The 17,952-nt window shown below is 43.1% G+C and overlaps 1 protein-coding gene across 2 annotated transcripts in view; it reads left to right on the plus strand.

The window, feature by feature from the left end:
* Positions 1-17,952, plus strand: part of LOC140106742 (solute carrier family 22 member 15-like) — a 158,563-nt gene that overhangs the window by 10,589 nt on the left and 130,022 nt on the right. For both annotated transcript variants that reach the window (XM_072131360.1, XM_072131359.1), the window contains exons 2-5: positions 10,377-10,517; positions 12,213-12,345; positions 13,456-13,620; positions 15,320-15,449. In XM_072131360.1, coding sequence (XP_071987461.1) covers positions 10,377-10,517; positions 12,213-12,345; positions 13,456-13,620; positions 15,320-15,449 — 569 coding nt within the window. The remainder of the gene's footprint in view (positions 1-10,376; positions 10,518-12,212; positions 12,346-13,455; positions 13,621-15,319; positions 15,450-17,952) is intronic.

The following is a 17,952-nucleotide window of genomic DNA, read 5'->3' on the forward strand; positions in this document are numbered from 1 at the left end:
TAGTTTGTCAAACATATAAACCAGGAATAATATTTTGTTGGACAACAGAAAAAAAAAAAATCATATCTGACATAATACATCATAATATTTCAATCTCAAATTTTTTTTTCAACATTTTATTCACTTCACTTATCTAGTATTCATGCTAGTTTTCCAAAATCGGCACATATATATTTTCATAATATCCACAATACCATCCAATAGTATCATATCATGTCAATGTCTAATCCGTCATTCACCCAAAGAGGGTGCAGATCACACAGCACAAATCTCCTGTAAAATTCATATGGTCAGCCCCCTCTCTTCCCTCATGTAATGGCCACAGTGATAAGCTCCCTCCTCCACTTTCTCCATCTCATGGCAGACAGCTCAGTCTGGTAGAGCTCAGTCCTGCCTCTTTTCTCCCTTAACCACACCTCCTCCCCATCTCACATCAGATAGCTCAGTCTGATACAGCACAATCCTGCTGCTTGCCTTATTCAACTGCCATCTCCTCCCCAACTCACAGCAGGGGGCTCAGTCTGATGCAGCACAGTCTTGTTGCTTCCCTTCCTTACCCGCCATCGACCTCTCCATCTTGCAGCAGGAAGCTCAGTCCAGTACAACACGGCCCTGCATTATCTCTCCCCCAGCCACATCCTCCCCTCTCCCTCTGTGTAACACTTGGCACTACTCAGTCTTTCCTCATCCATGTCAGAGGAGAAAGGATCTTGTGATGATGCAGTCTGTCAGTCTAGTCTCCCCATCTTTGGAGGGGGGGGGGAATAAGGGAAATAAGAAAGGTATTGTATTCTGTACATGGAAATGTCAAGAATGGAAATTTATGAACCACCGAGACTGAGGCCTATTTTACATGAACATATGCTCGCACCATAGGAAGCCATGCGTCCTGGCCGTACATACGGGAAATCACAAAGCATGCTCCATCTTTTTCCCATCCACCCTGCCATACAGGGACTGCTCTTGGCTCCATAGGAGACCGATATAATTTTGGGTAGATATCGGTCGCACGAACATTAGTTTGAAAGGGACCTTAGGGATGTGAACATGTAGATATTGGTCATAAGTAGATATGAGCGGACCTCCTATTGGCGTTCGGCGTTTGGCTTTAGCCGCCCGGACATGCCCCAAGCAACTAGCCATGGCTATGATTGGCCGGGGGGAGTTGTAACATACAGCAATGTGTAATATTTGTTTTGGAAGATTTGCCACAAAGGATCGTTTTGTTCCTTTTTTGTATATGAATTGTTTAAAAAAGAAGGACGGTCTTGGATGTACAGGGAGCAGTATCTTAGCCCCTGTCTGTTGCAATGTCTTTTACATGGTTCTATAATGGTAGCACAGACAGATATCCAGCTCACGCTTATATTGTTCAATAATATGGATAAAAAATGTCTTTCCTTCCCCCGTAGCCATAATTGTGTTATATTTCTGTTTCTCACGTCCCTTCTTCCCATACTTCTAACCCGCTGACTGACAGCCTGGATGGGTTTGGAAGTGTAACGTCCAATATTTGTGTGGATTACATAGGCAGCTCCCATCATGAAGCATTTATCCAGTCCAGACTATGGAATAATGGAGACGATAGATCTGAAGGTAACAGCTAGTTGATATGTGCTCACAACCGCTATTTTTTCTTTCTGCCCAGTGGAAATTTCCAGCCGTGAATCCTGGCAGTTTTATATCTTTTGGGATGTACAGCTGAAACCTCAAGGGAGTGATGTAGCTGAACATGAAGGTCTGCTCTATAATATAGATAAAAAGGGGGAAAAAATACAATCCTGCAGAGGAACAGTAAGCTTAAAGCAAGGATCAAAACGCCTGTTGTGTCTGACAATACGACGCTGTTTGTAGAACCGTTTATGGGAAGTTTTATTTCTGAGTTGCAAAAACAAAGCGTAAGATAAATCTTTATAGCCGCTGTCTGTGCTCTTCAATTTGCGGCCCATTAAATGCCATACCTGCTTTTATGGCGAGTCCTGCTGTACCCAGTGGATACCGTAATTGAATATTCCTGAGGGTATATCTACATAGCATGTACTGTGCATAAGAAAAGGGCTGTGGCAGATCCGCTTTTGAATTTTCACCAAATTCTACGTCGTTTTGCCTATGTTTTTTTGCAGATTTGCCACATACTACCTTTCGTGTGGCATTCAGAATCTGCTGCATAAATTGGCACGGTGCAGATTGTTTGGGTCACACTTTGCAGAGATGATTTTAGATTTAAGTTTATGTAGCAGATGTAGCGTGTGTCGCCACTCAAGCGGAGCTCCGAGGGAGTCTGGACCGTGACCATCAGTGTGAGGAGCGCAACGAAGAAAGCGCAGGTGTTGGGGTAGGATTTAAGACATCCTCTTTTAGTGTGCGTTGGCTGCGTGTTTCTAATCAATAAGCATGTGTGCACATTGTAAGGAATAATTCAGACAACAGCTGATTTAAGCCTCACTCATGCTACCATTGCCTGTGGCAAATCTGCACTGCACAAGCTTTAGTTGGATCCTCGAATCTATATAGAAATTAGGGAAGAAGCAGAAGGGGCAGAGAATTCCCAGCTCATGTAGTATCTTGATTGGAGAACTTCCTTGCTGTCACATATTGACGTCAGGTCAGCATTCCTTAGCGTCAAAACTTTTCTGTCTCGGCGCAATCTTGAGTTCATTGTTTCTATTACAGTACATTTTAGGAAAATAAGAAAAGTAGAAATGACAGGATTTGATCTATCAGCTAGGTTTACCTTAACCCAGGTAAGTGGGATTGCAGAGGCTACTGGGACATGGGGAAACCTTTGCTCCTGCACGCCCCAGTAGCTTCTCCCCAAAATTAGCATATTGCGTAGGTTTATCTTAGAAAGTATCATAGGATTAGGGAAAGATAGATCAGGGTTTAGAAGATTATTAGGAACCTACCATCAGATCTAGCTTAAAGGGGTTATCCGGGTTTAAATTTTTTTTTATGGCCGGGCTGGGGAGGGCTAGTTAAACATAATAAACATGGACTTACCTCCTCCGGTGCTGCCGATGTCCCGCGCCGCGCACAGGGAGCTTCCGGTCCGCGATGTGGACTGCTCCTCCCATCCGTCCCTATCTCTCAGCGTTGTAAGCGCTGGGAGATGGTGCGCATGGGAGCATCCGGCCGTCCGGAAGCTCCCTGTGCGTTGGTGTAATGAAACCGGCGCACGGAGAAGGCGGGCCGCGGCGCGGGACATTGGCAGCACCGGAAGAGGTAAGTCATGTTTATTATGTTTGAATAGCCCTCCCCAGCCCGGCCATAAGACATTTTTTAAAACCGGATAACCCCTTTAATAGGTAGATTTCTGATGGTAGTTTTTCTGTCCCTCGGGTCACTGGGAACCGTCATCAAGTTGCCGTCTGGTAATGCCCGTCATTTCTGCCACGTCACTTGGGGTTATAGCTCATAAAAAGACCTTATCTAGAATTATGCTGAGGAATCTACCACTGCTACCTGGGTACGTAGATTCCAGGTGGTAGATTAGATTAAAAGGATGTTGATAAAATGCTGTAATACATTTATGCTAATGAGACAGTGAGCTAATGTGTATTGATTTTTCTGCTTTGCCTTTTACCCCCTCTACACCCACCTTGTGCTCCCCTGTGCCATGTGAACATCGCTCCTTAGGATCGCTTCTTTTTAGGACACATCTATCGCCAGTAAAACTGATGATAAATGTCCTTTAAGCCTCTGAGTAACTCTAAGCCTCCTGATGGATCCGCCAAGGCATGGAAGACATGGCTTCCATCATACACCCCTTAAACCTGGACAATCCCAATCTTTATGGGGCTACTGAAGATTGGTCACCACAGCTTTTTGGCTAATGTGTATGAATTACTACTATATGGAGCGTAGCGGTCTTGTTCTCCATCACCGCTCTATTGTGAGTGCCTGCTGGTGCGCAGGATCTACTACATGACTTAGCAGTGTAGCTCTTTAACAGTCCATCAGATTTCCCATAATCTATTTGCTCATGTGACCTCTGACATTGTAGAGTGCAGAGGTAACTTCTAATGTAATGCTTTGTTCCAGTGGAAGCTCATTATGTAAATAGGTTCATTGTTAATTGATTATCCTGAGATCAGAGGTGACACTCTCATTTGTGCTGTTTATTCCCCAAGTCTCGTAAATGTCATGTATTAAATTGTTCTGAAAGGGTTATTAATGACCCCGGTAATGGAGGTCAGTCCCTCTCAGTGTACTGTACTGTAGGTTGAGGTGTGTGTTGTACCGTTCCACCGCCATGGTCAGATTAATATTTATGGGAAGCAATGTATATACTTTCAGCCTTGATATTCCTTTGAGTCAGTTTGCTTTTTAAATTGGTTTTTCCATATGATACATTTTAGGACGTTAAGAAGACACACTAGGTAATATCTGGATACGGTTTCAGGACAATATATGTATTTTTTTTTTAACTATATTTGTTAGACAAAATTATACCATAAAGGTATTCAATACTATAAAAGCTTTAATATTAATATACCGTATTAATATACTGTAGAAGGTGGCCAACATCCCCTGCTCATATCTCATTTTTATTTGACTCGAATGGGACTTTTCTCTTTGGGCCACCCCTATTTCATAGATTCATTGAAGCATCAGTGAGTTCCATGAAACGCACCGTGTGACTGTGTCCTAAAAGGGAATTTTCCCCTAATTCACCCCAATCAGTTCATAGAATTTCCAGACGATTCCGTCTGTTTACCAGCGAGACTTGTCCAGCTGTGGTCACATGTGCACCTAGCGTTGTAACCCTATAGCACTAGCGTACGGGAGGGTTGTTTTTTCAGGCCGAAACGCATGCGGTCAGTAACCAGAGTCCGAGTAATCCCGGTGTCTTGTTTTGCTTAAATGTAAGACACTGTGGGCTGGTTAACAACCTCATGCATTTCACTGTAAACTCATATGCGATTTGGCCATGACCTGCCTAACCCCTCCCCTATTATGACACGTGTGACCGGGGCATCAGTTTCGATTTAGTTCCTTATTTGCCATCAAAACACATCTTCTGCGATTCTTGAAGATCGCGCACCCGATATTCTGCAAATGTCGCTTCCCTGTCAGGTCCACCGGAGTTCACCTTCTTCTTCCTGGTGTATGTAAGTGCATGGCTTGCGACACAAATTGAATGTTAAATCCTGCGCGCTGTCCGAATCAGTCGGATCGTCCCCCCTAACCTCCCGGGTTTCTGTCACTTGATAGCCGGCGCCACTGCTCCAAAAACCGATCGCGTGCGACACCATCCCTGTCACAGCGACGCAAATCCCAAAAATGTCAGGAAGTATGACAGAAATGCGATCTGCGGATTCTTAGTAAATAAGCCCCACTGTGTTTGAATTGCATTTTAAACGCTATTCAATGGCCTACAGAAGGGACGCGGCCCGATGCCAGATACGTTTCCACTGAAATGCTCGTGTACTGCATGTAAAACCCTTTGCATGTAAACGCAGGCTTCAAGAGCCCCCCATTAAGTTTCCCTACAGTGAAAAATATGGGAGCATGGGAGGCTGTGTTTGGACTTGTAGCCTTCTCCACTTCCGCTGCTGCTGTATGGGAGATAGTGCTGGATGTTTCATTACTAAGGGGAGGCAGCTGCCTACTGATGCCTCAATTGATGTAATTTTATTGGTATCAATTTCTATTTTTAACATTTTCCCATTTTTTTTGTGATAAAATTAGGTGCCTCAGCTTATATTTGGGTTGGAGTATATACGGTATCCATTCTTTTTTTACTTTACACCTGCCTGTTTGAAAATCAACTCATTTTCAGTAAAGTTTTTATGCAAAGTCCATGAAATTCTCTGTTTTTCAGAGTCCCCAGTCCTTTAACCTTCCTCTGTCCAGTCCAGATCTACTTTGATCATCCTGTTGCCTGAGCTCCTAAGTGCAATTATTATTATTCTTTATGAAGAGGCAGTACATGGACTGATGGGATAATGTGAATGTGACATGAGTTTCGGGAAGTGACAGGCTTGTAGAGATGACATGTTTAAGAGATGAACACTTATTATGGAATATTCCTCCAGAACATGTTCGGCACCATAATATGAATGCCAATCAATTTTTATGAGACGTTCATCAGAGAAATTAATTTACTTTCTGCAAAAAGGAAGGATGAAAATGAGACTGACTGCGGTAAATGGAATATTCGGAGCTTTTGGAAAGGCATCTGCCACGCTAGAAAATACCTTGCATTACAGGAGCACTAATCCTAAAATGCTAATTACTTTTATGAAACAGTTGCTAGCTACATTCCCACGGGTGATATTTTCTATGTTACTGATTTATTGTGTGAAAGGATATAGATATAGCGTAAACTGTGTTTAATCCAGAGCTGAGCGGGATCTGACTAATAAACAGAAATAAGAAGAGTCACCCTGATCCCTGCTGAACTGCACTTCCTGGGAGCCTCCCAAAACCATAGGAAATGCAAATACCGGTCCATCCATTGGGCTCTAGTGCGGCACAATGAGGACTTCCAAAGTCTGTGAATGATCTGGTGCATTGCTGAGAGTGCAGTGCCAGGGATCATAGAGAGAAGAGCTATTTCTGGTATTGTAGGCACAATATCCGACCACTACCTATTATAAAGTGCATTTCATATTCCCCGGCACTCCAAACCTTACACGTAGCATGGTATCCATCGCACCATTACATAGCCAGCATGTAGCAGATGCCAAAGGTAACATTTTATGGAGCCTTACCAGGATGCAGTACCATTTAGAGAGAATTTAAAGTTTGTTTCCTGAATTTTTGGTGAAATGGAGAGCTTATGAGTGTGAAGCCCTACCCTACTCTTTATTTAGGCCAATCTATCTGCAACGCTTGACTTCTGATGTAGCTGATGTATCGTCAAGCAAGTGTTCTAGTGGTGTGAGATCACCAGCAACTGATTGAATCCTTGTAATTGATTTGTCACAAACTATCTACTCCCCCTCATGGTGACAGAAAACAAGGACTCCAAGGAGGTGCAATCACAATCCTCTAGAGCAGTGGTGGCGAACCTATGGCACGGGTGCCAGAGGTGGCACTCAGGGCCCTCTCTGTGGGTACTCAGGTGTTGGAACTGCAGGAAAAGTGAGAAGGTGCGGACAGAACTGCATTGTCTATGGATCTCATCCTGCTGGACCCACCATTCTTCCTGGAGAGAAGCTACATTGATGCTCTGAATTTGTTCACCTTCTTTCATCTGTATTGGTGGCCTCAGTGGGCTAATACAATTGAATGATGTTGAAGAACAGGTAGCAATAAGTTACTGCTTGAAATGCCATGTTGGAACTTCACGGTAAATAAGTGGATTCTGGTTGTAGTTTGGGCACTCGGTCTCTGAAAGGTTCGCCATCACTGGTCTAGAGCATGTGAAAATTGTAGACCTCCACCAGTTGGCATTTCAAAAGTTGTGGGGACTAAATTTTGTATTGGGCAACAGCGGTTTGTGCATGAGAGGGGAGAAAGGGTCAGGGATAGTGGTCAACTCATATTTCTGTCATGTCGCATCCCAGATCATCAACAATCTATAGCTGAAAATGTAGAAAGACTGCCACACACCTTATACAGTTTGTCTTTTGTGACAGACTGATTATAATATGCTCACTGACTTTGAGGGTGGCAGTGTAATAGAATACCACTAGTAAAACAAGATTTGTTGTGGATTTTCCTAATAGATATTCCTTTAGCTGTGAGATATAATTCCAACTCCTCTATATAAGGCTGGGTTTTTACATTTTAGTTGTCCCTGGATACAACCATAAACTCCTGACAATGGTTGGGCAGATTCCTCTAGCTTCTCTTATATTATAGGATGCCAAGAGCATTACAGACAGAGGCACTTTCTGTCCATCAGCACTGCAGAAGAGACATCAGCAGCTCTACAAACAAGATAAGCTCTGGATCTGAGGGGGGCAATATACATTGGGTGAGGTAGCAGAGCTGAGTGTGTCATTGTGTCTTATATCCATCTCATGACTTTGATCTGTCTCATCTCTCTTTTTCTATGTGTCAGATATCAGTAGATTGTTGAGAAGTTAAATTAAAGCTAAACCCTGTACCCTGATGATCTAAGCACATTGTCAGCACACAGCATCTCATTGCACAGAGGAATCATGAACGACCAAAACCAGCAATAAAACTGACTAAAATTATAAAGCAAGGGAATTAAAATATTCTTTGTTTAATCACTTGGGGATTAAATTTTGAGAACTTTTTTTCACGGGAAAACCCCTCTTATATTGGAAGAATTTGCTATGCACAGTGAACCAGCCATGGAGTTGTAGAGCACATGAACGTACCAAGAAAGTGCTGAGGTATATAGTGCATAACGGTCACCAACGCTCAACATCTGCAGACTTCGCCACCTTTGGTGTGAACCTCCAGACAAAACTGTGTGCCAAAAGTTTCATGGCGAAGCAGCTCTGTCCAAACACTATGCCAAGCGGCAGGGTCGGCACCAGCACAGGGCATACCACGGAAAGTGTCACGACCAAGAGCTGGGGGGGGGGGGGGGTAACGAATTCATTGGGTGATGGGGCTGTATCTAATAAATCCATAGGGTGTGAGGGGGCTGCTTTGGTATGATGGGGAACTAGGGAATATTTTAGGGACCAGAAGACTGTTTCAGTTTTTGAATTTTTAATGCTGACTTGTGTGTTCACTGCTGCAAAAGGGCCCACTAGGGCTCTGTCGCCCAGGGGCCTACTGAAACCTGGAGCCGACCCTGAGAAGACGTAGTGGTGTTAAAGCACAATACCACCAAAAGACTATGAAGCATTGTTCTCCAGGGGTTGGTAAATAAAGGATTATAATGGGGTGCTCCAAAAGCTCTGGCAGGGGGAAGGTCTTGGTGTCCATCTAGAGAGTATTTATGTGTATGCGCCTGCTGTAGAACCTCTTTAAATATATCTTAACTAAAGTACGGTTGTTAAGATGGAAAAGTTAACTTGATGTTTTTAACATGAGCTATTTTTCGGGTCAGCAGCCACATTCACTTAAGTTTTAATCGCTGCTAAATTTAACAGGATTTTTTATGCTTAATTAGTTCATTTCAATCCAGATGAAACATATGACGTTTCCAGCAAAACGAAAACTAATTATTATGGGAAAGCCGTATAATTTTTTTTTTGCTCCTTTTTCAATTTTACTATGTTAGCTATCTTAATACACCCAAGTTGTGTAGGCTCAGAGCACTCTGGAAACATCCCTCAGAGCCCTCCTGGCTCATTAGCATAATTGTAAAAGTTAATTTTTGAAGGGAGGAGGCCATGGATAACAAATATAATATAACCACAGTCTCAGTGACTGGATCTATGAGTAATATCCCTGGTTTCCTCTGCATTATTTTGATGGTAGATTTCCTTCAAGGGGTGTCTACAAGGTGTCAAACCCCCCCCCCCCCCCAAAAGGAAATTGAGTTGTCGGCACATATAGCTGTATACAAAGGAGCTACTTTGTACTCTGAGGGCATGGCCTTGCCTGCTGGTAACACTGTTTTCATCCTTCTACGATTCCCAGCTATATGTAGGACTACCCCTTTGCTCAGTCCCAAAGAAATAAGGAATAAGCAGAACTGCACATCGGCAGACATAGCTCCACCCCCAGTGCACAGAGAAACTTCTTTGCTTAAAAATGTACATTTAATTTATTACCATATTTTTCGGACTATAAGGTGCACAAAAAATTCTTTGCTTTTCTCAGAAATCAAAGGTCCGCCCTATAGTCCAGTGCGCCTTATATATGAACCGTACTTAAAGACAACAGCTGCCTTGAACTGTGCACAGGTCTGCCACCTGCTGGTCATTCATCCTTATAATCAGGTGCGCCTTATAATCCGGTGTGCCTTCTATATGAACCTAGACATTTTAGCAGGCATTAATTGATGGTGCGCCTTATAATCCGGTGCGCCTTATAATCCGGTGCGCCTTATAGTCCAAAAAATACAGTACTTGCTTAGAAACCAGTATATCAGGATAACATGTAAAGTTTCTTATATTGTGTTACTTGAGTCGATGATTTTCGAGCTGAAAGAATTCTATAGATTGTTCTAGAATTTTAAAGGGGTTGTCCAGCATCACAAAAACATTGCTGTCTTCTTCAATAAAAAGCACCACACATGTCCACAGCATGGATGTAGGTTTACAGCTCTCTTCTAGTCACCTCAATGGAGCTGAGCTTCAATACCAGTCACAACGCAGGGACAGGAGTGGCATTGCTCCAGTAGGAAGGATATAGCATCTATATGCTTTTCTAATTCTGGACAACCCCTTTAACCATTTTTATCATCTGAATGATTTACGGTAAATGCCAGGGGGTGCATGGTATCACTGCCATACAGCTAGTATTGTGCTGACTATTGTTATTGTTACTTGTAGGTGTACGTGGCCTGTCAGTCTATGCTGATTGTCATAGTGGGAGCCATTCCTGAGTATCATGTGGATATAGCAGATGCCGCCGACAAAGACATCATACAACATGTTCGCTTTGCCGACAATTTCACTTCTATAGTATCAGAGGTAAGTAGAACATCTGATTCATTACATTTGTAATGAATATTTTGTAACCATAAATCCCCACTATCCAAATTTCATGTTCTAAGTTGTTCAAAAGATACCTGGTTGACCTAAGGCTATATTCACACTGCCACAAGGGGAACGTATAAACGGGCAACGTATATACGGACGATATACGTCTCCCATAGACGGCAATGGGCACACGGCATGTCCTATCTTTTCCCGTATTACGGCGCCGTGCGCCATACATCCCTATTAAGAGGGGCGGGGGAGAGCAGCGCTCACCACCTCCTCCTCTCCCCGCGCGCTGCCCTGTGCTCGCTGTGCTACGGTACGGTTGGCAACGGCAGTGTGAATATAGCCTAAGAGTAATAATAAAGTATTTTTATCAACTTCATCTATTCATGATGCATCTAAACAAGACGACATTGTAGAGACCTTCCCTACCTTGGAATTGTGGCTACCAGTCTTGTGGATGTGATAGTCGGAGAAGTGACCATCTTTGAACGTTTCTCTTTATTTTTTAATTATACGTTATAGAGAACCTGTCATCAGGTTTTACCCCACTAAACTACTAGCTGACTCAGGTTGGGCATGAAATGTCCTTTTTAGAATTCCCTCTTTAATGTGAAAAAAAATCTGTGACCAATGCATTTTTCACTCTAGGCTTATACTCGAGTCAATAAGTTTTCCCAGATTTTTGTGTTTAAATAGGCTTATTTTTTGCCATTACTTTATTTAGAGTTTTGAAACTCTAGGTATTCCTCAAGTATGTTGTTGGTAATATCCAGTTAATTTTATTGGTATAACAATGTCGGGGAAAACCACAACTGTACGGAACTGGCCATTTGGGCCCCTTCTATTTATATCATGTTCTCAGGGTAACTTGTAGTCAGGGTTGCTGGTAGAGGGGTTGGAGGGTGGATCATGACATGTGAGGGTGTCATGTAAAGAGGATTTGTAGGAACACAAAATTCATCTGATTGTCTTACTCACCCGGTCCCTGCGTGATCCCCGAGGTGGGCTGTCCGACGAGGATGAAGTCTGCCGCAATTCACTAAGATTGTGCGCCCGATATCCTGCATGTGTCGCTTCCCCGCTCAGGTCCACCGGAGTTCGCCTTCTTCTTCCCGGTGTATGTAATTGCATGTCTTGCGACACAATTTGAATTGTTAAATCCCGCGCGTTGTCCGAATCCGTCGGATAGTCCGACGGCCCGCCCCCCGATTTGTGTCGCATGACAGCCGGCGCCGATGCGCCAAAATACGATTGCGTGCGCCAAAAAACCCATCTAAATGCTGCGCACATCAGAAATCGTCAGATATTCCGGCGATAGTGCGGTCCGCGGACCCTTACTAAATGAGCCCCATAGTGTCCTAGAAAAAAACATGAAAAGACCCACACATAACGCTTAACCTTTTACACGAGTGTTTAGAAAATAACCCCAAGTTTCTAATGGATTATTTCTACATGTTTTTTTTGTTTCATGGCTCTTGGTATTTCGGGGCATACGTTTACTCCTTTAATAGAGGTCCAAAACCTCTGAGGTTATAAGATTATAACGTAATGGAGACAGCAGGGTGAACAGACAAGAGTTTGAGAAGATGATCATATCAGACCCAAGATCCTTTATTAGCACCAAGTAAATGAAATTCCTGCTTGGGATGTATCCAACATGTTTATATTTCCTTTTTATAGTGGCACTTAATACAGCATGAAGCATACAAGGTCAATCTGGCATCTTCATTATTATTTGCCGGTCTCCTTATTGGGAACATTTTGTTTGGACCTTTGTCGGATAAAGTAGGAAGGAGACCAATATATTTAACAGGTAGGTGAACTTGTACAAGGTGTATATATCTTGTTTTATTTTTTTTTACATGTTTATTATTTACATAGGTATTTATACCAAATTCCACCAAAAATAATAAGACAAATCTGGAAAATAAAAACATTTTTGGCACTTATTGAAATCATTAGGCTATCTGTTTAATGCATGGAAAAAAAGGCAGTGTAGATCCTTCCGTTGCCATCCACTATTTGGGTTTTTCAGCAAGATGTATTAGCAGCACCTTTGTCTTGGGCCACGTGTGCCACAAACAGGAAAACGCAATCCTTTGTTTGTGGCCCATTTGATATTAGCATGTGAACCAGTGACTTCCCAGGCCGTGTAAGACCTGCTCTATAATTTGGGTCATGAACAGTGGGCAAGACCCCATAGAAAGTAATGGGGACTTGTGTTGGCTAGCACACAGCTCTGTTACACCACTGTGTGTATGAGGTCTTAGTTGGTTTCATGTCAAGAACATGCATAAGACCACATGTGCACAACCATCTGCTGTTTTTCTCAGGCCGCAGTCCAATGAAACCACATCTGTGGCCCACCATATGACCTGTCATGCCCACTTGGCGTGAGGTGGCGTTGAGGGGGGAAAAGGGAAAATTGCCTTACAAGGCATGGTATATGCCCCCCTAATGTTCGTGTGCTGTGAGCCTAAGGCTACATTCACACTACCGCAAGGGGGACGTATATACGGCCGACGTATATACGGCCGATATACGTCCCCCATAGACGGCAATGGGCGCACCGCGCCCTACGGGAGCACCGTACTGCTCCATGCCCCGTGAAAAAATAGGACATGTCCTATTTTTTCATGGCATACGGCACCGTGTGCCATATATCCCTATGGAGAGTGGCGGGGGTGAGCAGCGCTCTCCCCCTCCTCCTCTCCCCACGCGCTGCCGTGTGCCAGCCGTGCTACGGTACGGCGGGCACCGGTCGTGTGAATCCACCCTAAATCAGAGAAAGTTGGGGATTACAAGAGTGCTGCCATTCTTACTGCATTCTTTGCTTTTGCCCCCACCCCAATTCTGAGGTCTTGCCATAAATATTATCCGGTGTTTTGTTATTTGTTAATTTGTATCCCTCTTTTTTCCCCAGGACTGTTTTTTGATGTTGTTTTTGGGTACCTAACAGCCCTGGCTCCAAGCTATGAAGTTTTTGCAGTTTCCCGTTTTTTTGTTGGTATAATGAATGGCGGTATGTCACTTGTGGCATTTGTATTAACACAAGAATATGTTGGAAAATCCTATTGGGCACTGACAGGTAGGTATAGTAATTGATAACCATTGTTCTTGCAATATGGTACCGACTTGACTCGATAGAGTTAAGGTCGTTTTCCATTGCAGAAAGCACTGCTTATGTATCTGGATTGTAGCCTACAAGTAAATTCAAGGCTGTGTGAGGTCCGATCAGGTATGATGACAGTAGAAGACATGAGCAGGAATAGGACCTGCTGTAAAATTTGTGCCTCGGGCAGTTGGCTTGTACAGAGACCCATGGAAACCACAGCCGTGTGTGAGCCCATTGAAATACTTGGGACCATGTGCTATCCATTGAATCGTGCACATGTAGTATTACCGCGATACTGGAGCAGCAGTGACATTTGGTATTTAGTACTTTTTCACACTGGAAAATGATACAGTCGATACCATGTGTTGGGGAAAAGGTCCTTTACTCTTAGCTGTTTTGTATAAGATGTATAAATAAATAGTTTTTTTTTTTAACAGATTAATATTCTCACATTTCAGTCCCCTAGTGAGGTCAATACAATAAAGACAATTTTAGTCAGTTTTATTGCTGTTTTAGCTCCTATCACTTCCTCGGCTGCTCAGTGCAAAATCCTAGTGTGTGGGCGGCGACTCTCTAAGCAGACACATTATGACCCATCTAGTTCTGTGGGGTGGCAATGTGGTTACATTATCGGGATACACTTTCATCTGACGTTGTACTAATACAATGACACCTAGAAAGAGAGATGAGGTGATTACACAGAGGTTGACAGACACAGGCTGACACTGTTACACAGTGTCGGACTGGGTTTCCTTAGGCCCACCAGAGAAAATCAATTTGGGGGCCCACTATTTATTATTCCTTAGGAAATATACTCTAGCAACCTCCAAATTGTGGTGTTTTCTGATGGACCTCTGGGGTTTAGTCCTGCGTTGAGCCGGGGCCCACCAGAGGATCCTCTGGTACTCTGGTGGGCCAGTCTGACACTGCTGTTACACTGTGAGCTCTGCTACATCTCTGTTCTCACAGACATGTGCCTGCCTCCCCCTTCCACCGGATCACTTCTCTCCTTCTAGTTTGGAGCCTGCAGCCTCACTCTCTTCACAATGTCCAGACAGGAAGTGAATCAGTGAGTATCTGTGTGAGCAGAGAGACACAGAAATCTCAGCAAGCACGGCTGTCACAAAGAAATCCAAAATGGAAACCCGACCATAAAGTCAGAAGTTACAGGGTCGTGTCTAGGGGTCACTGAAATTGTGTAACCAAGGACTGATAGAGACAGGTTGGACCTATATCTGTGAAATGCTGTATTTTTGTTAATAACAGTGAATTAGAGAATGTGTCATTTTGTTATCCTGAGAACATATAAGAAACTTCTCTTTGTGGGAATACCCCTTTAATCATCAAGAGTCTTTGTGTATTGTTGCGGATGATTGTTCGTTCTTTTAGATGTTAGATTGCTGTTTTAAAGGAGATCTACAGTAATTTTTTGTGGCAAAAGTGTAAGATTTAAGCCTTTTAAGTAAATCTACGATCAGAATCTATCATGATAAACCAGTCATGACACTTGCTCATAGATCCAGGCACCGTGACTGTGGTAATCCTCTTTTATATTTTGTCCATGGCTTACTTTCTTCTAAAATCCATTTAATGACAGCAGAGGCTGCTTCAGTACATTGTGCGGTCAGTACATTTAACATGACTTAATCTCCTGCTTACCTCTCGTTTTTAGGTTCATTAACTAACCTAACCTTTGCTGTCGGGATAGCAGTTTATGCTTTGTTGGGCTTTTACATCAGGAACTGGCGGATACTTGCCTTCGTTGCCAACTCGCCGGGAGTTCTCTTCTTTCTTCTGTCATTGTAAGTGTTGCCATTCTAATTGTTGTAGAATCCTTTCGGGAGTGGATTATAATATAGGCGGTTTGGGTAATAGCCCAGGGCCCAAGCCTTCTAGGGGCCCATGGCCACCCAAACCACCCACCAAAATTTATACTGAGAAGGACCTTCACCCATGAAATCCTTGTACATCTATTCCTGCTCTCAATACACTTGTACACAAGAGCCATATCAGGACCTTTGAAGGTCCTCCAAAAGTCCTGAAACCGCAATTTGAAAGCAGGCAGAAGGGACACATCCTCCATTTCCCAAGAAGCTTGATTCTTATACCATATGTAGGACGTGACTTCCATACTCGTAGGGGATATAATATTCATACAGCCCAGGGCCGGTCTTATACCGCCCCTGCATCCTTCATATTACCTGCATGTGTTCTGTATCTGAATTCTGTGTAGCCTGTAGCTACTCTGGCCGATATCATGGAACATTTCTGTGGATCCAGCAACCTACAGTGAAGGGACTCTCAGTATAGCTGGCCGTACACTAGATGTTTTAGAAGGTTGTCTTCTGGATGCCTTGTTAACAGTCTACAAACGTTGTGACCCTGGATGACCGCACCATAATTTAAATGGACAAATTGAAATTCATTTTCTGAATTTTCTGTTTTATTGTTAACCCATATCCAAAGCAATGTGATTGGTTGGAGTCTGACTGCAAGGACCTCCATGATCACGAGAGTGGGGGTCCCGATCTGACTGGAAAATGCAAAACACACGGCGCTCGACTATCTCCAGCACGCTTATACACAGTAATTGGAAATATAGGCGATGGCCTATTGCTTTGCTCTGCAATTTCCATCTTAATTTCCCATCATAGGATTGAATGGATGAATGGAACACGCAACACACGCTCAGATTGCCACACCATCAGTTAGCTTTTGTGATTATTGGGGGGTCCCAGCAGTAGGACCCCCCCCCCCCCCCCCCAATCAGATTGTTGTCCCCTATCCTGGAGTATGGCAGTATATGGTGGGATCAATCAAACAGCCTTGGGTTAATATACCCTAGGACAGTGGTAGCGAACCTATGGCACTGGTGCCAGAGATGGCACTCGGAGGCATCTCTGTGGGCACACAGGCTGTCTCCCAGGTACAGAGTTTGCCAGACATGGCATCTTCCGGCAGTATCGGGTAGTCCAAGTAGTGCCCTGCTATTGTAAAGTGACCCATCCTGTGCTGCTTGGCCCTGTCCAAAGAGTGAAAAGGTGTCGGATTGGAGCTCAAAGATTCTGGTAGCAATAAGTTTGTTACTGCCTAAATTGCCGTGTTTGCACTTTGGGAAAAGCTAGTGGTTTTTGAGTCTCACTTTGGGCACTCGATCTCTAAAAGGTTCACTATCACTGCCCTAGGAGATCTGAAAAGTGGTAAAAAAAAATAAAAAAATCTAAAAGTGCAAATCACCCCCCCCCTCCTTACAACTGACCTAAAAATAAATAAACAAGTAAAATCATAAACATGTTAGGTATCACCGCGTCTCAAAATGTATGATAACGGTTATTCTCAGTGTTAAACCCTGTAAAAATAGTGTCCAAATGTTCGCAACGCCACTTTTTCACCATTTTGCAACATATAATTATAACAATAATTTAACCAAAAGTGAGCAAAAGGTCGTAGAGTCCTCAAAATCGTAGCAATGAAAACGTCAGCTCATCTCACAAAAAATTACACCTCACACAGCTCCGTACACCAAAGTATGAAACAGTTATTAGTGACTCAGTGGTTAGCACCACAGCCTTACAGCGCTGGGGTCCTGGGTTCAAGACCCATCCAGGTCAACATCTGTGAATAGTTTGTATGTTCTCTCCGTGTTTGCATGGGTTTCCTCTGGGTCCTCCAGTTTCCTCCCACACTCCAAAACATACTGGTAGATTAATTTAATTGTGAGCCCCATTGGGGACAAGGACGGATTTGGCAAAAACTCTATGTGCGCTATATAAATAGAGGAATTATTATTATTAAGCACTAAGAAGTACAATTTGTTACACATAAGCCTTTATACAGTACAGCCCTATACACAGATAAATTAAGATTTTTGAAGGTGGGGAGCGAACAATGAATGAAAAAAGGCTGCATCCTTAAGAGGTTAATATTACACTAATGTTTATAGCTGTAATATAAGGTCAGTGTGTGTGTGAGAGCCCAATATCATTTTCATTTTATGAAGAAATACAGTACAGGCAGTCCGCATGTTACGTACAAGATAGGTTTGTTCTTAAGTTGAATTTGTATGTAAGTTGGACTGTATATTTTATAATTGTAATCCCGACCCAATTTTTTTTTGGCCTCTGTGACAATTGCATTTTTTAAATGTTGGGCTGTCGTAAGAATCCGGATTAACAATAAATCTTAACTGCAGACACATTTAATAACTGTTATAGCTGTTTATTGTAGTCTGAGGCTGAAGTACAGTAAATTACCAACATCCAGAGGCCCGTTTGTAACTAGGGGTCGTCTTTATGTCAGGTGTTC

The sequence above is a fragment of the Engystomops pustulosus genome, chromosome 11, assembly GCF_040894005.1.
Source record: "Engystomops pustulosus chromosome 11, aEngPut4.maternal, whole genome shotgun sequence".
Taxonomy (NCBI): domain Eukaryota; kingdom Metazoa; phylum Chordata; class Amphibia; order Anura; family Leptodactylidae; genus Engystomops; species Engystomops pustulosus.